General features: G+C 47.5%; 1 protein-coding gene across 1 annotated transcript in view; it reads left to right on the forward strand.

The window, feature by feature from the left end:
* COL4A2 (collagen type IV alpha 2 chain) overlaps nt 1–25,615 on the forward strand; it is a 173,249-nt gene that overhangs the window by 41,612 nt on the left and 106,022 nt on the right. The window contains exon 4 of the mRNA XM_023253164.2: nt 4,888–4,968. Within this exon, the coding sequence (XP_023108932.1) occupies nt 4,888–4,968 (81 nt within the window). The remainder of the gene's footprint in view (nt 1–4,887; nt 4,969–25,615) is intronic.

Here is a 25,615-nt window from a genome sequence, read left to right on the forward strand (position 1 = left end):
CTAGAAAATTTATCTGTGCCTTTACATTGCCAATTGGCTCTTAGACATTCCAGGTCATTTGTAATTCCTAGAATTTCTAGTTAGCACAATAAGGCTGGCTACCAGTTCAGGGCAGGGTAAAATTCAGAAGAGAAGAGTCTAACAGGATGTTCTGCATAAGGAAGAGAGAACTGAACGTCTTTTTGGCACTGTGATGGATGAGGAGCTCAGCTACCGAGCCCTGAGTGCCCAGAGCCTCCCTGAACGGGCCCCAGGTGGCTGGGGTCAGAGGGAGTCTGGGGATGGCACTCTTCTAGAACAACATGCCTGAGTCCACTTTGGGTGTGGAAGCATGGAACCCATGGGGAATATGCTTCCTGCTCCACTGGAGGGCGTGGCTTCACGGGAGGCCGCTGCAACATGGAGAGCGTGTTGGAAAGCGGGTCCTGATGCAGGACCTCTGAGGTGGAGCCTGCGTTCCTAAGTAGTGCCCAGGCGACACGGGCACTGTGTCCACGCAACACGCTGAGGTGCCGAGGGTCCAGACGGGGATCGTAGCATTTCAAGTGCGGGCTGATCGCCTCTTAGACGTTACATCTAAGGCAAGAGGTGGGAGCCCCAGCCTGCAATCTATCAACCCCCTTTCCACACCCCTGCCCCGCCCACCCTATGGCGTGGGCCCAATACAGCCCCACGGAAGGAGCCCGGCTAAGTCAGGTTCCTCTGTGACCGTGACCGTGACTGGGCCTCCCTGACTCTTCCTCCCACAGCCCCTCTTCTTCATGGCACTCGCCGTAGTTTAAAGTATGTAGGTTCCCTTGCTTGTTCACTGAATTTTCTTGTCAACTGGTGCACGTCATCTATCCCCACTTTACACCCATGGCCCATCGCCGTGCTCGGCCCAGAGTAAGCCTTCGGAGAAGAATGAAGGAAGGAACCAATGAGTGGATTTAAACTATCTCCAGGCCCCCTCCTGTGGTCATGTTTGCCAGGAATTGGGGGGGTGGGAGCTCTCTCACTGCTGCAGCTGAGGGAGGGGGTTTCCCTGATCCCTCCAAGCTGGGAGGCACATGGCACCGGCTCCTGTGTGGTTCCGGAGCCTGGGAGGGGGCAGTTTCTGCGTGAGTACGAGGACGCGTGAACGCGTGCGTGTCAGATTCAGGCATTCTCAAGGGGGTGGAGGCCCTTCCCGGTTTGCGTGGATCTTCACCATAACTGGTCCCATTTGCGAGTCCTACTCTGCCCGGGGATGAAGGACGTCCAGACAAGATCAGCTGAGTGGGTGTAACGTGCTCCATGACAGTGGACACTTTCAACACCTCAAGCAGGGTCCCCAGGAGCCTCCTGGCCCTGGGAGCAGCGTCTCCTCTGTGGACGTTGAGATGGTGAGTGCAGTGACAGACACAGCTGCAGGGGGCCGTAAGGGGCAGGGGGCAGGGTGCGGAAATCTTGCTGTACAGAATGGCGCCCATGGGAATTCAGACTTGACGTGAGAATTTACCTGATGGTCCCCAGGAATCTCGGAGCCACAGACAGAAAGCATGACCTCCTAGAGACACTGATTTTGAAGGCCTAGACCCAGGCCAACCTGCCATCTTCAAGGGTGGGGGACAGACTCTTGAGTTGAGTGCACGGTCAGGGGAAACTGGCCATCTTTACCAGGGAGGTGACAGGAAGGATCGTGGTTCGTCTCTGAGTTGCATTGAGCATTCGAATCAAGGCGGTGACCCAAGGGCTCGGAGCATGGGCAGCAGCTGGTGGGAGCCCTTCGTGTTCTTCTGTTTGGGGACATAGAGGACCCACGCAGCAGTTCACAGACTCTTCATCCGGGGTCCTCAGGAGGGCATCCGTATCCTGAGAATGTTTCGGAGCCCACATCCCGTCAGGAAAACCAAGGCTCAGGTCTGAAACTTGTTCAGTGTCTAAGAGACGTCTGGAGCACACTCTGTGCTCTAATAAATCCTTGTGTGCATCCTGGAGTCTGACACTCCAGTTCGTGGTACTTGGAGCTCTTAGATACCAGGATTCATGAGGTTCCCTCTGCAGGATGTGCAAGATGCCAGGTGTCGATGGGAAAATACACACACTCACACACACCACATCACATCACACACACAGGCACACAGGGCTGGAATCTCCCTGATGGAAGTTGGCTGTGGCTTGTACAGGGAGGCCTGCCTCTCCATGACCTATCATTCCTTACCTCCTGAGACAGGGTACCCGAGCCATGGCACACGGTTGAGGAAGTGTCAAGATTGGGAATTATCAGACCTACAAGTCCCAGCTCCAAAGCAAAGTGGCGCTATTGAATTTCAAGCAGGTTATGAAGAACTCACCTCTGTAACTAAGTCCAGTGTCTATCCTAAGCCTAGGACAGAAAGTCTGTTAGATCGATTCAAAACCTTCAAAATCATTTCAACCGTTGATTTATATCCAGGGATTTGGCAAGTGGCCTTAAAATCAAAATTAAAAATAGCCTCTGAAATACCAGATGGAGAATGTAAGTTTATGCTTCACCCTTCAGACTGAGGAGTCCCCCTACCCTTTCCAGACAACTGGCAAATGAATTACTGTGTGAACCAGGGACACCTGCCAAGCCACCTATTCACATCCCAGTCGTATGTAATACGAAGCAGAAATGTGGTGACCCCTCTAGACGTCTCCCTTTGGCATTCAGGGTAATCCGTAAAACTGATGGCTTAGCATGGAGCTGGACTGACAAAAACCAAATATTCAAAATCGTGGGATTTTAAAATGAGCCCCACTAGAGACGAACATTGAAGCCATTAAAAAAAATGGCAAATACCTAGAAACATACTTTGAGGGCCTGGAAGGATTTTAAATGTGTTTACTTTTACACTGTGGAACTCAAGCTCTTCTCACAGGAAGATAAGCAAGGGATCCAAAAGGCTTCGAGGTGTTGGTCTGAGATTCTCAGATTTGTTTGAATCCTTCAGGGTAGTGACTGATGCATCAGAGACTAGAGTAGGTAAAGGGCTGTTGGAGGGACACAAGATCCCTCTCGTAGAAAGTTGCTAGCCCTGGAAAGGAATTTATCATGTCTACAAAAAGAGCATTGAGTAGTTATTGTGATCTTGGGTAAACTCCAGCCAGATGGTTTTGAGTCAGAGTTCACTTGTGTGCCCGTCCAAGGCTGCATGTCCAGGAAGACTGTCACAGACCAGCAGATGTCACAGAGGTGGCCAGGCAACACCGTGTCCCTTTCCACATGAGTATCAGTACCAAGCCAGGAATGGGGAAGATTCTGGCTGACGCTCTAGCACAAGAAACAGACAGAAAGCTTAATGGAGGGAGTCCCCAGGTGAACATCCTGTTTAGTCATTGAGACTTAACTTAGAAGAGAATGGGACAGATGTGGCAAAACGCTCTTGTATGTAAAGTTGGAACGATCTGTTTTCTGGGGAGTGTTGTGTGCATGGTAAAGTTTGGCTTGGCGCTCACCGGAAGCCGACCGCTTCCAGAGCCCCTGGAGTATCAGTGCCTGCCAGCCGGGCAGTCTGACCCAGGGTGACGTGACAGACAGGGACTCCCCTGCTTGCTGCCACTGTAACTCACCTGTCATGCAGATGGGAGAGACAGGGCTCATCAGGAAGGGGAGGGAAGAGGTCAACCTAATTGTCATGTCCGTCCCACTCAAAATGTTTAGTACTATCAGTGGTCTGAAAGGAAGGGCTCAGACATGGTCCAAAGTCCGAGTCCTTTCTTTACCTGAAATACTGAGATCAAGGGCAAGAAATGCCTTGGAATCCCATTGGAATTGTCCAGGCACAGAGCTCCCTGACTTACTCACTCATTTCATTGAACAGTTCTGTCTCGGCATCTGACAAAAAGTCTGCGAAATCCTTGCAAAAGCCCCTTCCCTCCATCCCCTCCTCCCCCCGCAGACCAATGGGTCTCACAGAACAAAGGGACGGGGTGTCCTCTGCTGGCACCACTGGGGATGTCGAGAACCTCTGTGGCAGAGGTGAGGGTTTGCACCTCCTGACAGGTGCGTTTGTGAGGTCCCCCTCCTCATCGGAAGCCCCTCTCCCTTTAGTTCAGCAGGATCCCTGATGTATGATGGGGGCCCAGCATTGAAGGTAGCCCAATCCTGCTCACCCTGAACCCCCCTCCTCTGGGATGCATACCCCACATTTCCCAGAGAACGAAGGGCCGCCTCCTGTGTGCCTGAGTTCCTCCTTCACTCTGAACTACTTAACAGAGTGTCCTTACAGGCTCACTTCATACGGAATCCCTGCACTCAGGGAATGTTCTCCCTGACTGTCGAGACCCAGGACGTAGCTCGGCATCTGGCATTTATCACCTTTAAAAGGTACAGTGACCATAGATGGCACAACACCAAGAGGGACCCTCATGTAAATTCTGGAGTCTGGGTGGTGAGGACTCGTCACTGCAGGCTCATTGACTGTAACAAATGTGCCACTCTGCGGGGGAAAGTTGATAGTGGGGAGGATGCATTGGGGGGAAGGGGAGGAGGGGGGACAAGAAATCTCTGTACCTTTTGCTGTGGGCCTAAAACTGCTCTAAAAATTAAAGTCTATTTGCTTATTTTTATTTTTTTAAGTTTCTTTATTTATTTTGAGAGAGTGGGGGGGAGGGGCAGAGAGAGAGAGAGAGAGAGAGAGAGAATGAATCCCAAGCAGGCTCCGCAACGTCAGCACAGAGCCAGACGTGGGGCTAGAGCTCACGAACTGTGAGATCAAGGCCTGATTCAAGACCAAGAGTCAGACACTCAGTGGACTGAGCCCCCCCAGGCGCCCCAAAGTCTGTTTGTTCTGAATAAAGACCACGTGGCCGGAGTTGGACCTCCTCTCAGCAGATGCTGTTGTGACACCTGCTGTAGCCGATGGTGTTTGGACTAACGTTTTCTTCGTGTTATTCTTGCAGGGCGTGAAGAAGTTCGACGTGCCCTGCGGGGGCAGAGACTGTAGCGGGGGCTGCCAGTGTTTCCCTGAGAAAGGAGGGCGGGTAAGTCACAGCGTCGCCATCAACCTCTCTTCCTTATACTCACGCCTAAACCCAAGCGCCTTAAACCGCGAGATTAAGTCAATCGCATACTTTGCTGAGAAGTTGAACACAGACCTGTTCTTCCGTATCGGAACAAGCAATGATACGAGGCAAAGTCTGGTCAATTTATGCCACTTTCTGCACAAATTGAGAACAATGATAACTTTCTTACACATCTTTTCTCTTATTAATTGTTACGAAGGGCGTCTTCTACTTGTGAGATTGTGTATACACGTGTGTGTTACGTAAAGCAGACATGGTTGTGTCTCCCCCTTCACGGTATAGATATTCTGATATTCTAGAGGGCACAAGCATCCTGCCATGGAGAATAAGTCTCCCTTTTAAAATCATTCCACTCATCCCCTGAATGTCCTTTCTGTAGTGCGTTTCATCGGATGAGTCAGGGAAAAAAGGTCATCCCGCATCGGAACCCGAAATACGGACTGATACTGGGTTCCGTATGTCGAAGCGACTTTCCCGTTGCCATTAAAGCTGATGTTTGGGTCTTGGCATTACTGATTTCAAAAAGAGATTGTTTATATTTATCTGTGTAAGCCCATTTTCGCGTGGGGACCATATAGCGTTTTATGACACTGTTTTGAGGCTTCATGTCTTGGGATCGTGTTTCCCCGTGGGGCTCCTGCTCGTCCGCCAGGGGCCAGGTCGTGAGAGGCAGCTGGGACGTGTTGCCTGCATTCCCTTTTGCTGTGGAGTCAGATCTGACAGTCTCCTTGGGCGTTCCAAATGTGTCTCCCCACCCCGAATCCTGAAGTCAGTGCTGACGGTCCCCACTCTCCACTCCCACACCCCAGAGGGAGGACGGGCCTCAGTGGAGCTCAGTGGGGCCAGTCTGCGGCTGGCTGGATGTCGTGCCCTCTCCTACCCGAGTTCCCTCCACAAGTCAAACATGTAAAATCTGTGATTGATAAGGAACCCCTTCACAAAGGTGCTGGTCTCACTACCGTGGGACTGACTAACCGTCCTCTCAGGGCCGAAGACTGCCATAAAGGAGGCTTCTTGTCACTCGCCCAGAGCTTCCGTCCCTACATGCTATGTCCTTCATGAGTTATGGTCCTCAAGACAGTTGTTGCTGTTGTTGACTCAGTAAAGATTCCTCTGCTTGGAATGGGGACATCGTGCTTTAAAAATTGTTAATCGAGCGAGGGATGCCTGGGTGGTTCAGTTGGTTAAGCCTCCAACTCTTGGTTCTGGCTCAGGCCATGATCTCACATGAGTTCACGGGATCGAGCCCCATGTCCAGCTCTGCACGGTCAGCATGGAGCCTACTTGGGATTCTCTCCCTCCCTCTCTCTCTGTCCCTTCCCTGCTCTCATATGCATGTGCACTCTTTCTCAAAATAAATAAATAAACTGAAAAATAAAAAAGATTTGCTAATCAAAGATTACGCATCAGCATTTAACAAGGATTAAGTATTTTTTAAACATATGGAAGCCATTTCATGAGATTGAAACCCCCTGGGTCCATTGCTATTGGTTTTCCCAGTGCCGCTTCCGGGTCAGGGATGACCATTGCCTGACGAAGAGCCTCCCCTCCCCAGGGCCTGGCCTGGCCCAGCCGAATATGGGCAAGGGGAGGATACATTAATGGTTTACAAATATCTGTGGGACTTGCCTGTGTAAGAGGGAATTCAACTCCAGAGAGACACTCCGGAGAGACTCTGCATTTTTCTCCACGTGATCAGCCAAACAGAACCCACACAGAGCAGAAGGTTACTTTTTCACTTTTTATGATTGCTTAATGCAGAACCAATATGGTAACATTTCCCATAACAGTTTTATACAAATTTTGTTCTTCAGTAAAGATAGTTTGTTCTGATTATTATTTTTTTAAATTCAAGGATAACTAACATACAGTCTCTGTTAGTTGCGGGTGTACAATATAATGATTTAACAATTCGACGCATTTCTCTGTGCTCAGTCCCCTTTATCTGTCTCACCCCTCCCCCACCCACTTCCTCTGGCGACCACCAGTTTGTTCTCTGTATTTAAGGGTCTGCGTTTTTTTTGTTTGTTTGTCTCTTTTTTTTTGTTTGTTTGCTCATTTGTTTTATTTCCTAAATTCCACATGAGTGAGCTCATACAGCATCCGTCTTTCTCCAGCTGACTTATGTCACTTAGCATTGTATTTTATTTTACTGTGCAGGACCATCTACGTAGTTATGTGCTCTTATGGAATGCCAGGAATGCCACTTCTCAGAGTGGTTATGAGAAGGGGGGATTTCTAAGGGTCCCTAGGTCTCTCTAAGTCAGTAAGTTGGCACTGAGAGCTTTTAATTTATCATCATCCCTCATCCACAGCATAGGCTGACACTGTTTCTGTACGTGACCAAGTAGGTAATTGACCCCTTCCAGTTAATTTGGTTAATGCGAGTAATCTAGAGGCCCGAGTGAGTTTGACCTGCCTCTAATTCTTCAGACAGATTATGATAACATTAAGATGAGATGTGACAGCTGTGTGAGTATTCCTCAAGAGACAGAGCCACATGGTAGCCCACTTTGGGGCCTGGCCTGTGGGACCCACCACATGTAGCGTTCAGGCCGCGTTTGCCCCCGTCTTCACGCTGCCCAGCCCTCCACGCTGCAGTGGACCTTACAGATACAAGTTGGGTTGTCTTAGTCAGCTCCGGGGCTGCCCTGGTGACCCAGGTGTGCCACTGGATACTAGTCAACAAGATGATAGACAGGCTAATGGTCAATGGGAAGAAAAAAGTTACAGAGGAGAGAGAAATGGCACCATTTATCATGTTCTATGGGGTGAGCCTGTATTAGTGGAGATACCTGTTGTTAGAACAATTACGTCTACCTCATTAGTGTGCTTGCTAGGGCACGGTACCCGTTTCAGTTCCAGAAGCCTGGTGTATGTACACTAAATACTTGTTAATTAACAAATTTACCCAGATGTGTTCCTGTAGACGGCAGGGCTATTTCTGTCTTACTCTCGGATTGATAATATTTTTTAAAAGTAATGTCATGCATAAAAATAGCAGTTGGACAGAGTCTGCTGTTAGAGAGCTGAGTGCATACTTTGTTCTTTCCCACAGCTCCCCCAGGGTCCCTTGCCATATATTTTCCCCACGGCGCTTCTGGAGCACAGATGACAATGCCTTGCTGCAGAGCTCTGTGCTCCCTGGGCCCTGGGCAGCCCGGCCTTATATGGGCACAGGGTAGAGTTCACTTGTTCCTCACCATGGTGACAGCCGACATCAGAAGCTGTATGTTACTGGATAACTTTTGGACTCGAAGCAGAAATCACAAACGTACTGTGGATTCTGATTCCGAATGAATTCTCATGTTACCGAATGAATAAGCTCAGTGTGAAACGTGTGCAGCTTCCCCAGCCCTCGCTGGGGGCTGGTGGGTCATAGCAGGGAGAAGACTGTTTCTCGCAGGCAGGGCCGTCCAGCCCTGTGGAAAAACTATGCCGCCAGGTGCCGGGGTGTGGAGGGCAGGGATTGCGGCCCCACTCTTCACTCCCTGGGCAGAGCTGGGAGGTGTGGAGGGGTGCTCTGGGCCCTGTTCCCTCGTTCACATGTCAGGGAAGGAGAACAGTGACCTGGGGCGGGGGGCAGGGGGGGTGGTAAGTGACCTACTCCAGTGTGGTCCAGAACACAAGTCAAGTCTTCAGACTTCAATGAGTAATCTTTTGTGCCTGCCTCTTCCCAGATGGTAGCCTACATGGAGGAGATTCTCTGCGGTTGGAAGGAAAGGACACAGGCCAAATGAGAGGGGTCCTGGCCCTCTCTCTGCATGAGTTAGGATGCTCTGGTCAGTTCTCTACCCTTCCCTTCAGTGGTTCAGTGAGGGAAGCAGAACTTTGAGAAAAGAACTGGTACTTTTTTTAAAAGTTTATTTATTTTGAGAGAGTGAGAGCAGGGCAGGGGCAGAGAGAGGAAGAGAGAGAGAATCCCAAGCAGGCTCTGTGCTATCAGGGCAGAGCCCGATGCGGGGCTTGATGTCACAAACAATGAGATCATGACCTGAGCCGAAATCAAGAATCAGACGCTTAACCAACGGAGCCACCCAGGCGCCCCTAAATGAATTGATAATTTATTGCTGTTTGAGGGTCTGTATATAAAATAAATTATTGGATACCTGGGTGGCTCAGTCAGTTGAGCATCCGACTTCAGCTCAGGTCGTGATCTCAGGGACCGTGAGTTCAAGCCCCATGTTGGGCTCTCTGCTGTCACCGTGGAGCCTGCTTGGGATTCTCTGTCTCCCTCTCTCTCTGCCCCTCCCCAGCTCGTGTTCTCTCTCTCTCTCTCTCTGAAAAATAAATAAACATTAAAAAATACAATAAACGATTGTGTATATATTGGAGTCATTAAAAGTTGTAAGTCCTGACTCACCGATATCGTACAGTGTGACGGGCACAAAGGAAGCCAGCCAACTAACTTCTCCGAGCCCTCTGCCACCAGTGGTCCTACGGTCACCGGCCCCAGACACAGCTGCCCAGCCCCTTTGCCTGTTTCTAGTCGTTTTACTCTTTCTTCCTTCATATATTTTATATTTTTCTTTCTTTCACGGGGTGGAAGTCTGTTGGATGGAAAGCATTAGAGTTCATTTCTGTCGCAGAACTTCCATCAGAACAGCGGGATGCACTGGGTGATACAAAAATCACTAGTAGAGACAACAGTGAGGAGAGCCAGTGAAGCATCTGACTCAACAAATAAAGACATCTTTGTCTTTGCTCATTAACTTACCCAGAGGTTGTGAAATTCTCAGGTTTTTCCAACGGAGGTCAGTTTTAATTCATTATTTCAGTTCCTTAGACAGGCTCGTGTTCCCCCCAGCCCTTTGACTTTTGACCATAAACTCGGGTCGGATAGCTTACTGCAGCTTTTTCATGGCATCGGCCTTCACAGGGCACCTGTTCCCCCAGACAGTCAGATATTTTAGAGATTGGTAAGCACCAAGACGCTGTTAGGTCCAAATTGTTGGGAATTACGGAGATGGTCGGACTGCGGTGAGAAAAGGAGAACCCACAGCTTTGGTTCCCAGAGCTCTGTCCTCAGTCCCTGCTTGAGGACATTGGCATCCCTGCCCCCCACCGCCACTCAGCACTCAGCCACCCGCTCGCCCCCCGCGGGCCTGACAGCACCAACCACGGGACCAGAGATGAGCCCCTCGCGTGCACGGTAGCGACAGCTCGCACCAAGCTGTGTGTAGCTGCTGCGTGTTTTCATGCAGCCAGGAGTTTCCCACAGTCTGCGGGTCCCCAGACTGGAGTCAAAGTATGAGTAAACAATTCTTAACCTCACAAGATTCCGTACATTCGACAATGTAAATCAAAGTGAAAGAAACCAGAGAGATGCTGAGTGAAAGGGGAAGCAGGGAAGAGTGGACGGGGGACTCTGGCAGGGGGTAGCAGGGAGCAGGTGCCCTGCGACAGTGGAAAGGTTCATTGTCTTTGGCCACTTGCTGTCAGCTCAGAGGAGCAGCGACCAAGAGATGAAGGGAAGCAGAGCCCTGGCCCCCAGGGACAGGGGTAGAAGGGCGCAGAGCAGCTACGAGCCACAGGCGATTGACAACATCTTCTCTGTAAGGTGAGCGTCAGTCTTGCTGATAAGAGTACCTTCTATCCTGCGTTGCAGACCGTAAACCTTCCCCTTAAATGTGAGTAGCCAGGACTGCAAAATACTATGGAATTTCTTCTCTGAAATGGCTGGCTACAAGTCTGAAAAGCGGGTAGAGCAACGCAGGGCTACGGAGAGATCTTCAGTTCGGAGCGTGTGTGCTGTACGTGGTCCACGCCCGGGTTTCCGTGGCAACGTGGCCGTCACCTTTGTTCCCCGAAGATGCTCGCATGTGTGGGATCAGAACGTCGGTGCCGCTATGGCAAAGGTCTGTTCAGACCAGCTGCTGTTTCCCTGGCACTTTCTCATGGCACACTCGGTACCTTTAACAGAAATGGCCTCCGGGGGCGCCTGGGTGGCTCAGTCGCTTGAGCGTCTGATTTCAGCTCAGGTCATGATCTCACTGTCTGTGAGTTCAAGCCCCGCATCAGGCTCTGTGCTGACAGCTCGGAGCCTGGAGCCTGCTTTGGATTCTGTGTCTCCCTCTCTGTCTGCCCCCTCTGCTGTCTCACTCCCTCTCTTGCTCTCTCTCAAAAGTAAATAAACATTAAAAAAAATTAGAATCCACCTCCAATGTTTTATGAACTATCACAATCCAGAAAGGACAACGAATTATCCAGAACCAGCCAGGACATGACCTGGGTGCTAGGCTTTTGTAATACCTGTCCACACATGGGTCTCACCTGCTTTCAAAATCGTGTGCTACTTTTAGGATGCTGTTGGAACAGTGGTGTGGTTCTGGCTCATCTGATGCTACAGTAGCTGCAGCATCTCAATTACGTGGTTATTTTCTGTAGTGAAACTAGTATTGCAGCAGGTGTAGACAGGGTCCACCTAACTTGTAGATCACAGGTAGTGATGTGCTTTTATGTTTGTCATCATGAGAAAAACCCCGCTTCCTTTTAGCCATGGAGGTTGGCATGTCTTCAACACTCAAACATGCACTGTGTACCATCTACGAACAAGGCACTTGTCTAAGAGAAAGGGGTGCATGAGTGAACAGGGGGGTCCCCTGAACAGCAGGGGCGAAGACCCCAAAGTAAGGGTGTGCCCTGAGTGCTTAAGGGGCAGCAAGGGGAGACGCTGGTGCGAGGCCAGGTCCAACAGTAAAGGTCAGGGGCGGCGAGAAGATTGTGTCCAAGTCTTAGGGAAATGAGAAACCATTTGAGGGATGTCCTTAGAGAAGTCATGTAACTTATAACTCAAGTCACAGAGCTCTTCATATGGGGAGGCTGGTGAGGTTCATGTTTTGGTGATCTAGTCTACTCAAAGAAAATACCATGAAATAGTAGATTATACACAGCCGTAGTTGGAAACTAGAACTTGAAAACCAAAGTATTCGTTTGACACACAGCGATTACATACCTACCACACACCAGGTCCCGTCTTGGCACCGGGAATACAGAAGTAAACAAAGCAATCAATATCCCTAATCTTTTGGAGCTTTCTAGCCCCGTGATCTCCAAAACAACTTTCTGCAGAGATGGAAATGTTCTATATCTATGCTGTCCATCCTGGCTACTTGAGCATTTAAAATGTAGTTAGAGAAATTTTAGATTTTATTTAATTTTAGTTAACAAAACTTCAAATTGAATAGCTCCCATGGCTTCCATATTGAAGATCACAGTTCTAGGGAGTACGGAGGTGGAGAGTAGGAGAGACAATGAACTCACTGTGAATCTATAGGAATGTTCTAGATATCAAATCCTAGACAAAAATAAAGCACAATATAAAGTCAGGGTTTTGTGAAAGTAAGACCAAGATTGCAACTTGCTTATATCTTACTAAAAGCATGTTATCTCAAAAATATAGAGACCCATGAGCAGGGCACATTGGAAGTGGTGTCTGAACTGAACATGATTCATCACATCCTCGACCTTGCCCACAGCCTCAGGGAAACCTGCATTTCCAGCGTGAGCTCTGGTCAGGGCCTCCGCTTCTAGAAACTCCTTGTCTAGCTGCTTTGGTACAGGAGACCTTTGCTCACCCAGCCCTCAGCTTTGGAACATCAGGCTATTCTCGCTGTCTTTCTGGCAAGATCAAGTAAGCATTTTCTTAAAGCAGGGCTTTCAGTAAACTGTGTGGAAACGCATTAGTGGTGCAGCTGGAGAAGAGAGATACGGTTACATGGCTCAGGCCCACTCCCCATTTTACCTGGCCCAAGATGGTAATTGTTTCATTTTGCAAGGACCATTATGACAGGTAGTCAGGATTTGACAGAAAACAGGCCCGTTGGGAGCTCATCCAAAAGGAAGAATACATTATTCAGATCCTAAAAAGACAAAATTTAATACCGCCTTGCTGAATGGATTCAGAGAACATCATTCTGGACAGAATCTCCTGGTTGAAAGTCAGTGCTTAGAGAAAACACATGTTTTCATCACCATCGAAATCATCATGGTCTTTATCCCCAGGACAAACTACCCTGGGTTGTTTCCTACCAGTAAAATATGTTGTTAAATAATAGGAACCATGAAAGTCACTGGTGAAAATTAACCACAGTGGTCGTGGCCTAGCATTTATCCACCTCAACAGAAATGGCCATGATACAACTGCTGATGGGGAGCAGATACTTGACAGATGATGGAGTCAGCAGAGAACACATTTGCAAGCAGGAGTGGTACATGTTCAGTGATGAATAATGAAGCATTGGCCCATCGGATGTCTTTAGTACCTGAGTGCAAAGGAAGAATTGTAAAGGTCTTCCTACTTGATTCATCCATTTCTCCCTCTTCCAATGAACACTGTACACAAACACACCCAAAAAATCACGTGGGCAGCTCGTGCCACATTGCGTGGCACATTGTCGCCGCACTGTGGTCTTGAGTGTCCAGGTGTTGCCCATAAAAGATGGCTGCCTTGGTGCCACAGACACCACAAATCTTCCACGAAGCGTCTGTTACTCTGGAAACACTGGGGGGAGGTGACGCCCACTATCTCGTTCTGAGAGAACCACACATCCAAACGTTCCCCTCGGAATTTACACCTAAACACACGAAGCGTAGAGTAGACATTCTCAGAACCCACGCAGAAGAGGGAGCCACGTTGAGAGAAAACCGTTTGTTTGGTTTTTTTTTTTTTTTTTTTTTTGCACATAGGCGGGTCTCTGTTCCCCAACCCTTTAGACCTTAACTGTGATCAGATTTTGTGTGTATGTAGAAAGTATGGTTTCTGCAGAAGCACAAAATTGGCCCTGCGAGGTCTGCCGGCTGGTCAGAGCGGGTGGAGGAGCCCCCAGGAGCTTCCCATGAATTCTGGGTGGTGGCCTGAGCCAGCGGAAGCTCAGGGACCCAGCCCGTCCCTGCCAGCCTCTGGCACTTAGGGTGGCGACCCAATAATTAAGTGGGCGCTGGTCCAGAGCTGACCATCCTGGGGAAATGGCCTTTCATGGCTTTAAGGAAAATATCACATCAGTCCATAGCCAGAATGATGATGGTAGTAACGATTTTGTGTCTTGATTGAAAATCTCACACAGACGCCAATAGATGGCTGATAAACTGGGAGAGACAAATGAATATTTCTACTGTTCTAGAACCGAACCAAACCAAAGCTCTGCCTTCAGAAATCCTTCGTTTTTCCTACCTCCTGATGGAATGTTTTGACAAGTATAGCATTAAAGCATTTCCCCTCTCTGTTACAGAAAGAACGCCAGTCTTCAAAGACCTTTGTTTTGTTTTATTCACTTCCAATTCATTCTAAGTAAACAATTGCAGGATTTCTGAAACGACCAGAGCAAGGTTGTTACCGAGCATGATCTGCTTTCTGAAAGCAAGTCTGAAAACAGAAATGTTTGCTCTGAGTTGGTCATCTGTCTACACAGGGGAAGATAGGGCCTCACGTGGCCTGGTCTAGTCTTCGTGTGCCGAAAGCATGCGTGTCGCACCTGCCCACTGTGGTTTCGTCTCAAAGTGCTTCCCAAGTGAGCTACCTGACCAGAGGCTCCGTGCGCTTGCGTCGTAGTACTCAGACATCACACTGCTTCCATAGCAAAGAGAAAACCAGTAGGTCGCATGGCAAAGTTTTGAAAATACTTTTTGTTTTCTTCCAGAGATAGTTAAATAGTAACCAGAGAATAATGGCAGAAGTGACCAGACGAACTCTTCCTACACACACTTTCCTCACTGAGGGGCCTTCGGAATGTGCTGCCTAAATGGACACATACTTGGGGGGTGCCCTGGGAAGAAGGAAATCAGGGTCATCTCATCTCTGCTTTGTGTTCTTCCTTTTAAATCAGAGGGAACCACCCTTGTCCTTCAAAGTCACAGGCAGAGATACTGTACTCATCACTGGCATTCGGGTGAGCAGAAGATCAATTTATTTCTGACAGCTTTTAGGCATTTCAAATTTTTCTTAAGAAACCGCCCAACCTGAGGTCCCAAACAGCCTGTGATTCTGAGCCCTCTGGCATCCCACCCAAGTTAGCACATTGTGGTGTAGACAACCAAATCATTCAAGTCGTCAGATGTCTGACTCATATGGGAAGCACAAAGCAGGCCTTCAAAAGGGCATATGTCCCCACTGATGAGAAAGGTCAAAATATCCCTGTCCCTTCCCTCTCTGTGTCCAGCCTAAAAGTTTAAATTCTGGAAGAATGAAGCAGGAACAGCCGCCCCAGTAACGCAATACAGACCTTGTATTGAGGACAGTTTCCTCCTGAGCCACTGTGAGGGCATTAAAAATCCCGCCATAGGAACAAAAGTTTTTGTATCCAAAACACTGTTGGGATGGATAATTCCTAAAGGATTGGAACCAGAAAGCGGTGGGGGAGACAAAACAAAATGGAAGTGAAATGGAAGTCATTAATGCTGGGCAAATAATATCTTTGGCCTAATAGTCCTCGGCTGCCTTGTCAGTGTTGATGTTTTTTATTAAACTGTTGTCTTTGCAAGGCACTGTAACTACTCTTCAAACCTAAAGTCTGTTTTAAATAAAGAAACAGAAGGACGAATGAGTTCTATGGTGAGCCTGGTCTCAGTAATAAAAATTAAAGCGCTGGCATGTTTCAGCTCTGCATGGTAGTAATTATTTTCTTTTAAAAAAAATATACTTTAAGTGGCGATAATGGCATTTTTAAAGGCTTGTGAAGATACTGCTCATATTTCAAAAGAACCCTAACGTCCAGATCAGTTTTTATGCATCGCACCCAGATTTAGCATCTGTCAACAAAAGTAGCGTTTCTCAGATTTGGTTAAAAAAACACGTTGCCAGAGCCTTTGAGGACGCACACGTCTGCAAGGAGATAGAATAAAATTAACAGAATTCTGTGATTCTCTGAGGAGCAGTTCTCTTTTTTATGTTGCTTTTAACATCCTGCTCGTCAGCCCGGCCTAGAGAGGAGGCAGGTCTCGTGCCCAAGCAGCCCGGGGGGGCACCAGGGTGAGCCTCATGAGCAAGCCTGTCACAGTTCAGGCCACACCTCTGCAGTCTGAAGGAGGAGAGAACTGACCAGGAGCCCAGACAATTCAAGCAGAACCCTGAAACATGAGGCCAGGCTTCCTGTGCTTGGAGCCTGGGGGTGAATTCCTCATCCTTTAACACCTGATATTTTACAAATATTTGTGTTTCTCTCCATAGAATGATAGAATTACAGGTGTAGTATGTTGACAAGTTTTGTCCCTGGTGTCACACCCAGGAAAAAGAGAAGAGGGCATCTGAGATTGATGGCAGCCTGTTCTGTTCTTGGGTGTTAAAAAAAAAACAAAAAACAAAAAACCCCACCTCAGAGTAGATTTATATGTGTCCAGAGTAAAGCACATGTTAAAAACTCCATTAATGAAAAGTGTAGTATATTACTGCAAAAGAAAAGAATCTAAGTCCTAACCAAAAGTTGAACCAAAAAAGTTCAGCTGTCCCCCAAGATCAGAGTTTTCCTTTGAGACTTGCAGAGAACAGTGAGACCCACTTAAAGTTTCGAGACAGTAAGATTCATTCCGTAAGCTTCACTTAAAAGAGACCCAGTGGTCGACATACCACTGACAAGAAGTTGAATTGAGCCTGTTTGAGCCCCTAGGATATTTCTTTCTGTGCCTTGTGAACTTCACATTTTTCATAAGAGTTGATCCCTCCTGTAGCTGGTGTTTTTCATGAGTTTGTTTTGCCCTGAAAGAGTAGATTTTGAAAGCAAGAGATGCCAGGACGGTGACATCAGCCTGCTTCTCAAGTGTTGTACAGGAGGTTAACTTAAGATCATCCTGGAAAGGTAGGCTTAGTCTCTGCAAGTCACAGAAGAAAGTTCTGTTAGTGCCACAACTGTGTTATACGTAAACAGTCATTTTTAAGCACTCAGTCAAACTAGAGGCAAGGAGAAAGAGGTTGAACTAAGTAATAGCATTAGGGTGTTTAATTTGAAATCCAAGAAGGCTGACGTAACACATGTGCTGTAGCATAGCTGTATGGGGAGTTTCGTATGAGTGTCAGCCATCATCAGATGACAAAAATTTGTGCCATCGAAGAGAGCACTGTTGGACACTACTGACAAGTGGTTTGCCAACCAGAACCCCATCACAGCACATGAGAGGTGGCCCTGCACTGGGGTGTGTGCTGTAGTTGTTCCCACCAGAGCTCTTGAGGATGCTGCCCTGGACAAAAGCTTAGCTTTGATACGTGCCCGTGTCCCTGCAGGAAGGAGCCCTCCCTTGATCGCACCCAAGCATACACACAAGCATGGATGCGCCAGATGTCAGTGCCCATGCACCACTCCAGCCCAAGCCCCTCTGACCCCAGTGAGCTTTCCCTTCCTGCATCCCTTTACCAGCCCCCAGTCAAATCTCCTTCTCCCCCACATCTACTGATCTGAGCAAGATTATAGGAAAGCACACGATCTCCTAACCTTTTTCATATTAAACTATCATGTGTTGCATAAACTGGGTCCCTGACTTCCTGACCCATTGCTTGTGTGAAGATGGTCTCCTAAGTTTCTCCCTTTCCTCCTTCAGTCCTGGAGCAGCTGCCTGACCCAAGTGAGTGCTTGGAGCTATTTCCTCTCTGGATCTGGATGCTATGCTTCTGAACCCCACCGTAAAATCCTGTCACCCCTATGTTACCAAACACATTCTTGCATGGGCTCACAAGGGATATACTTCTCCCCCCAAATCCATTTTTTATGTAAGTTTTTTGTCACGTTCCTTTTTGGTTTTGCTTTTTGACTATCAGCCTTCCATGTGTAGAATTAGTTTTTAAACCCCAATCCAGGGTTTTACTTTGATTGCTGTGAAGTTGTTACAAGATACAGCCAGCATTTTCGACTTGGGGATGGGGACACACAGGCGTTCTCCTGCCCCGGGTCTCTGTCCCTCCTACTTGTCCAGTACTGAGCTAATTCAAACACAGACATTCCATGAAGATGGCTAGTAACCAAAAAGGAGATTTCTAAATGTTAATTGCCGCTGATATTTTTAGGACTTTTTATTTTGAGGATAGCATCGATGAAAAGGGGTATGTAGCCATCTGCATACCCTTGAGTAGAATAATCAGACTAAGGAAGTAAACAAAAAGAACTTTGTGGATGAAAATGAACTCCTTAATTCCAGAAGATTAAAAAGACTTCTTTAGTAGAAGGAAATAAAATTTAACAAAACGGTTGCCCTTCAAAAATGTCAGTTATCTTGGAAGGAAAGATGAGTAATGGAAATCCCATGTGGATCAGAAAGATGAATAGATTAGTCCCATGAAACTAGCATTGACAGAGGGCGAGGGGCCCTGTACCGCCACCCCACACCCCTTTCCAGCAGACATGGGGGCCGTCTGAGAAAGCTTCCAGGATAAGATCATTCTTCTTAGAATTAACATATAAAACATTCAAAAAATAACCCCAGGATTTTGAAATATGCACATTATCTGTGTGTGTACATATGCGTATGCACATTTATGGATTTTCATTTAGTGTATTTTATGTTTATTAAATACATATTTTATGTGTGCGTGTTTCCAGGAAAAAAAGCATTTTGCTATCATAGAAAACCCTTTATCACATGCTCAACATGGAATTTTAGTTATTTTTAGCATTTAATCTTATCTCACAAATTGAAATGAAGTCTGGCATGTATTTGGAATACCCTGAAACTTTATTAGAATACACTATTGCCTTTTTACATTTGTCAGGTTTTTATATCAAACCTAGTCCTGATGTTCCTAAACACTAGGCACAAGAATTGATTATTTTTGACAACATCAGGTGTTTAAATCTGCTTCTCCTTTGGGCGTGAATATCCCCTGTCCTTTGGGAGACATGGGGGGCGGGTGGGGGTGTCACTGTCACAGGGGAGAACGCTAGAATCCAACTTTCCTCCTCTGGACTGACGTTCACTGTTCCAGGAATTCATTGTCGTTCCCATCCCCACCCATATGCCCCAGTGATCTCTATATTCTGCTGGCTGTGCGTCAACAGGAACTCCCAGAATAAACCGGCAGGGAGTTGGCGCGCAGATAGGAAGGGAGGCAGGGGCTGGGGGCACAGCCAGGACCACACTCCCACCCCAGGCAGCTGGGGGGATTCCCTCACCTTCTGCTTTGTTTTTAGATAAGGATGCTACATCCTACTCTGGGAGTTTCCAAGTGTCCTTACTGTATTTCACGGAAATTTAGAACATAAAAGAAACACGTACAATTGGATATTTCAAGAAGTTCTGGACAAGGGTGCCATTGATTTTCCCTGAGCCAGACACCCTGGGGCCCCACGGAGCACCGTGGAGGTGGTTCCTTTGGCAGGGGGGCCACAGACCCTCGCCCGGGGTGGGGTCACGCACAAAGAGAAACACTTTCCCAAAACCTCTCCACAGACGTTTTTTTGTCCTAAAAAAGATAATAACATTTCTGTCTCTGCAGACCAAGTCAGATTGACCCGTTTTTCCTCCCTGTGAATCGTAAGCTATTTCAGAATCAGTGAGCCTCCTTCTGACAGGTCAGGGCGAGGATGGGAAAAAGTGCCATTTTAATCAAAATAATTAGTGTTCTGTTGTTTGAAGTTCAGAGGCATCTTACTGTTTGTATGTAATTGTGATTCATTTCTAACATGTGCTATTTCTGGAAGGCACGTAAGCTTTTTTTTTTTTTTTTTCATCTATAACGATCTTTTCTCCTACTACCAACAGAGGTAACCTGAAAAGACAAAATGTCCTATTTAAAGTACACGTATTCTTGCACTGATATTTTTCCACAATGCTTTAAGTCTCATCTTGTGGCCACTCTAGCAAAGCACATGAAATAACCATTAGTATCTTGTTCCATTTTTTTTTCTAAATAGCAGGTGTTTCCTATGCCTTTTTGGCAGGTTTTGTTGTTTGTCTTTTGTTTGTGTGTCTCAATTTCCCATTGTCTGGGGTGTGCACAATGCCTGTTATGGAAGATTATTGTTCTGGTTCACATGGTTTTACTTCCAAACTTTGGTGTGCATTCCTGTCGTGTGTTGGCCACTATGGAGCAATCTACTCCATTTTTGAATAGCCATATGGTTTAGTGACTAAACATTTATTTTGGGATGCATAGTATTTCTCAGAGGTGGGATGTCCACTACCTGTTTTTGCAATTAACAAAAGAATCCTGATGACCTAGGCCTAAGTTCTTCCTACCAGTGCTCTTACTCACTTTGGGGTTATTTGTTCTATTTTAAGAGAGCACTTGGGCTACGAACACCCAGATGGATTCAGGACTCCCCTCACGCGTGCTGCCCAGCCAACACCAATTACTTTGCAAAAGCACCTTGTAGGTGGGGAAATGTCCCACGCATCATAGCCTTCTCTACCTTCCTTGGTATTTGATCATGACTTTTGGTAGCTAGTATATTTTCAAGAACATATTTTATCTTATTTTCATGGAGTGTCCAATGCAGAGGGTTTCGGGTAGTGAAATATTAGACTTCTCTGCTTTAAAGAGGAAAAATCAAAATATCGCATAGAACCATCCCCCTCTCCCCGCCACGGGATCAGCTAATCACAGATATGGAGCAGCCATCACCTCAAAGCACTGTACTGAGAAATTCCGTAACATGTTGGATTTAAACAAAGGGCTTCACTCTCTCCTGTCTCTGTGTGTGGCTTCAGTACACCCGCGGGGTTTCCCAGGCTGAGAAGCATGCTTTCCCATAGAGCCACGGCTCACAGAGCCTTGCCATGCAGAGCTTGAGGACTCTGGGAATCTGCGGTACCCCTGAAATTCTAACTCTGCTGAATTTTGTATGAAAGTCCATCACATCTTAACGCCTCCATCATTCAGCATCTGTTAAATCAGCTTCTTCCTATCTCTGTGATTTTTTTTTACCACTTTTTAACTGTAAGTTGATGAGGCACGTGCTAAGGTGAGCATCCCTTCTATTTTTACTCTTGTGGATTCTAGAGTTCTTCAAGGACATAATGTAGCACTTGACAGAGATTTTGTGTGTCTGCACCATAGACTACAGAATTTGGAATAACTCCTCAAATTACCCAGCTTGAGAGTTCGCAACTGGACTGAAGTTTTATTAATAAGACCGTTGTATCATATTCAAATTTAGCACATGCTGTGCGTGAAAGGAAAACACAGAAAATGGGGCCCAGTTGGGTCACCGTGTGTTATGATGGTGCCCGGCACACACTGATGGCTTATTGTGGGCGAGGTGCTTGCTAAGTGTTTTGCATTCATTAATTCACAGTCCTTCCAAGAGCCTGTGATGTGGCCCCTGGTGTGTGTTGAGGAAATCCAATGGAGAACAATGAAGTGAGCTGTCCAAAGTTCCATCGTTAGAGTTGAGGAAACCAAATCAGAAGCCCATCCAGGAGCCTGTACTCTTGACTTTTCCTGAAGGGCCTCCTTTAAAATCTGGGTATGAGGTTGCACATTTGAAACTCAGTTGTTCCTAATTATCTTTTCTTCCTCAACCTATAATTTCTGCATCAACGATTTCTTTTTCTAAACAAAACCACGAAGCCAGAGAAGAAACAAAAATATATAAAGCCACAATTTTGTAAATTAAAAATCCATCCTTTCCACATCTGCTTGCGTTTATGCTCTCTCTCTCTTCTCCTCTGGAGGCAGCTCTGTTCCATGAATTGGCAGATCTCCTATTTGAAAACCAGCAGGCTCTCCAAATATGGCAAATGTTCTCCTCATTTCCCTCAGCACCAGCTGCCCTGCTCCCACCCGGTTCCGCCCCCCTGCTCCTCTCAGTGTTCACCCGCCCCACCCGACTCTTGTAACCTTGTCCTGATTACACCACCAGAGTTCCATTAAATGCATGGTTTTCTGTCCTCTTCGGAAGCATTCCCAAAGTTCAAGAACCCCCTGAACGGACTGGAAGTTTTTTAAGACTATTCTTAGTAGATCAAGGGGTGATGTTAAGCAGCTCTGCCAATAAACCTCCTTGTAGCGTTGTTCCATCCCAGAATGGATTCATATAAGCCCTGGTTTTAAGCCCTGTTCCTTCTAGAGCCCTTTCACGTCAGGACCTACCTACTCACGCGGGGCCTATGGAAGACATCCCACGGTACAAGAAAATGCGGTGTCCGTGCACTACAGCATTCACTCTGAGATGTAACGTGGTCTTAGTATGTGGGAGTGAGAAGGGCAGGTAAAAGTCTTCACTTTGGAGTCAATTTCCAGCTCTACCGCTTATGTCTGTAGACCCTGGGGGACTCACGTATATTCCTTGGCCTTCAATTTCTTCCTCTGTAAAGTAGGATAGTAATACCCACCCGAGGTAGTTTGAAAGAGGTAATATTCTTCAATGCTTAAATGTCCAGTGTCTGGCATGCTCTCAGTGTTCAACAAACGGTGGATATTACCGTGGATGTGTTACTTCTCCCTGGCGTCCTCATTATCACGGAAAATGTGAGTCAACTGGATATGGCTGGGGGTGGCTGGCTTTCTGGGTGAACATCCTTACGGTTAGCCCTGTGCCGTCGGGAGGGGTGGAACACCTGAGCCACTGGAAACAGCAGTACTTGATCACAGGAAGAGCTTTCAAAAGAAGCCCCAGTGGCCACCTCTTCAGAGAATCACCCCCCCCCCCCCACACACACACACACACACCTGGTTCTGCTTCGATCATGGAGAGATTCATCAAGTTGAGCTCAACTTGGTGAAGCAATACTAAAACTTCAGGTGATAGAAAAACATGTTCAAGAAGATAAAATTGGTGCCCCTGGGTGTCTCAGTCAGTTGAGTGTCCAACTCTCATTTTCAGCTCAGGTCATGGTGTCACGATTCGGTAGTTTGAGCCCTGCATCAGGCCTGCTTGGGATCCTCTCTCTCTCTCTCTCTCTCTCTCTCTCTCTCTCTCTCTCTCTGCCTTTCTCTCTCTCTTTCTCTCCCTCTCTCTCAAAACAAATAAACTTTAAAAAAAGAAAGTAAAATCCTCTTAATATATACTTTATAAAAATTAGACTAATTTATAGTTAATAGTTTCATACTGACATAATTTAAACGTATTACAAGTGTATTTAAACAAAGCTTTTGTTTGCAGAACATCTCTGGTTGGAAAAAAAAAAAGTGCACGTTGTCGAAATGTTTTCCTTGTTAGCCGTCAAAACCCAGACTGGAAAAGAGAAGGGTTTGCTCCGACAGAGAACAAACAGGCATGTGGGAACCCGGCAGAGACCTAAGCACGTCTTGCAAGAACGCTCAAACCTCTGTCACATTTTAGATGACTCTGGCAGAGGGGATAGCCCAGCTGTCTTGAATCAAACTATAACGTGAAATCGAGAATTTCAACAGGCTTCGTCAGGCCTCTGTTCCCTGCGACTAGTGCTTTCTGTGTTCTCTGTTGAAAAGTGAGAGGCATGCCTCTTGGGTTTTACCTTCGTTTATACTGGCTCTTTGCTCTTGAAGGATGAGTATCGGAGATTTGCTCATCACATGGTTTGCAAATAAAACATGGACATAAGGAAATCTAGACAAGAGGAAAAAAGTTTTGTCCAAAGGAAAATAGACATGGAACGAATTGAGAGACTTTTAGGTCTAGAAGGAACCTTATCCCGCTAGGAAATGTCATCCGCAGGTGAGGAAACTGAGGCCCACCCTCATCTAGAGCCCCTCCTTCCGGGACTTCTGCACTCCCGGAGGTTCCCCAGGATGGAACAAGACTATAGAATTACAACAAATGAGGGGCCCCCGGGGGGCTTAGTCCATTGAACATCCGGCTCTTCATTTCGGCTCAGGTCATGATCTCACAGCCGTGAGTTTGAGCCCTGCGTTGGGCTCCATGCTGAGTATGGAGCCTGTCTGGAGCCTGTCTGTATGGAGCCTGTCTTTCCATCTGCCCCACTCGCGCTCTTGCGCTGTCTCTCTCTCTCTCTCTCTCTTTCTCTCTCTCTGTGTTTCTCAAATAAAAAATAAGTGAAATTTTAAAAAACAGTTACAACACATCAGGCAGCCTTTTAAAGTTGATCTAAAGAGCTGGGAGAAAACAGCAACCAAAGCAAGTTGATTACAAGCCACAAAAATGATCAGTAAAATCTGTTTTACAAAGAAATTATTAATGCAGATTCTGTCTGCGACAAAATTCATTTTGAAATCCGCGCCAGCAGGTGCATTCTGAGTTCAGTGTTCTCTACAGACAGCCTTTGTGTGCTATTTAGGAGATATGAATTGTCGGAAAGACCAGGAAAAATATCTCCTATCTGATCTGCCCTGTCCTAAGGCGAGTAATTTGATCCCTTGGTGCATTCCTTATCCCCACCTTGGTGGCAAGACTGCTGTCTCCCAGGCTCACGGTGCACAGCCCTGTGCTGATACCAGTAGACAAAATCACAGATGAGAGCTGCTCATTTGTCTTGGGGAGGACCCTCCTGGTTTGCTCTCCAGGTTTGTGAGGGAGATAACAGACCCGGCAGCAGTGAGCCCGGGTATAACTACTTGGCCGTGATGTGTAGGCACACACCTAGGCCACAGGCATGGCAGAGACCTCACGTGGCTGCACCAGACATTCTCACCCAGCGCAGTTCTGCCCCCCAAGGGACACTGGGCAAAGTCTGGAGACATTTTTGGCGTCACAAGTAAGGAGAGGGTGTTCCTGGCACGTAGGGGCTGGGGGTGCCGGGAGCACCTGCCGCGAGGGGCAGTCCACAGGAGACAGCTATCTGGCCCAAGCGTGGTGGGCTGGAGCCCCAAGGAGAGAACGAGTGGCCACGCACTGCAAGAGCCCAGGACGGCCCCCTTCCCATCTCACTGCTCATTTCAGCCCTCGTTTCAGCAAATGTTTGTGTGCCCTACTGTGCACCAAGCCCCGGGGGTAGGGACCGGAGGGGGCTTGCAGAGTCCCTGCTGCAGCAGTAGCTCTGTGATGCCTTCCTGCTGGCGTACCCCCAGATCTGAGTCTGGAGGGGCCATAACGGCTGGGCCACGGAGCCCAGAGCCAGGACACTGCGGTCAAATGCTGCGTCCCACGTGCATGACACCTTGTTTCCTCCCTTGGCACCGCTGTCTCAGGCCTGGAACAGAGCACGTGTGGGATGGGGGACGCAGAGGGCCTGCTCCAGGGTCGGGGTCCTGCTTATGCAGGAGGCGTGGCCGAGCTCCATATTTGCTGGAAGGAAATGGCCGCATATTAACCTCATCTGCCCACAGGAGCCTCTCACCAATCTGTGCACCCCCCTGCCCGCCTCCTCCCCCTTCTCCGGCCTCAGTGGCGCCCCCTCCCTGGTCACCCTCAGCTTTCCTTTGTTATGAACCCTTAGCAGGCCAGCCCTCCTGCCAGCCTCCCCGGCTTCACACCCTCCTGACACGCCTAGATTACTGATTGAGCTAGACTTCTTTAAAGAGCAAGTTTGGGGGCGTCTGGGTGGCTCAGTCGGTTAAACGTCCGACTTCAGCTCAGGTCACAATCTCGTGGTTCGTGAGTTCGAGCCCCACGTCGGGCTCTGTGCTGACAGCTCAGAGCCTGGAGCCTTTCAGATTCTGTGTCTCCCTCTCTCTCTGAGCCTCCCCTCTTCATGCTCTGTCTCTCTCTGTCTCAAAAATAAATAAACGTTAAAAAAAAATTTTTTTTAATTAAAAAATAAATAAATAAATAAATAAAAAATAAAGAGCAAGTTTTCCAAGGCCCTA

The sequence above is a fragment of the Felis catus genome, chromosome A1 (genome assembly GCF_018350175.1).
Source record: "Felis catus isolate Fca126 chromosome A1, F.catus_Fca126_mat1.0, whole genome shotgun sequence".
Classification (NCBI taxonomy): Eukaryota; Metazoa; Chordata; class Mammalia; order Carnivora; family Felidae; genus Felis; species Felis catus.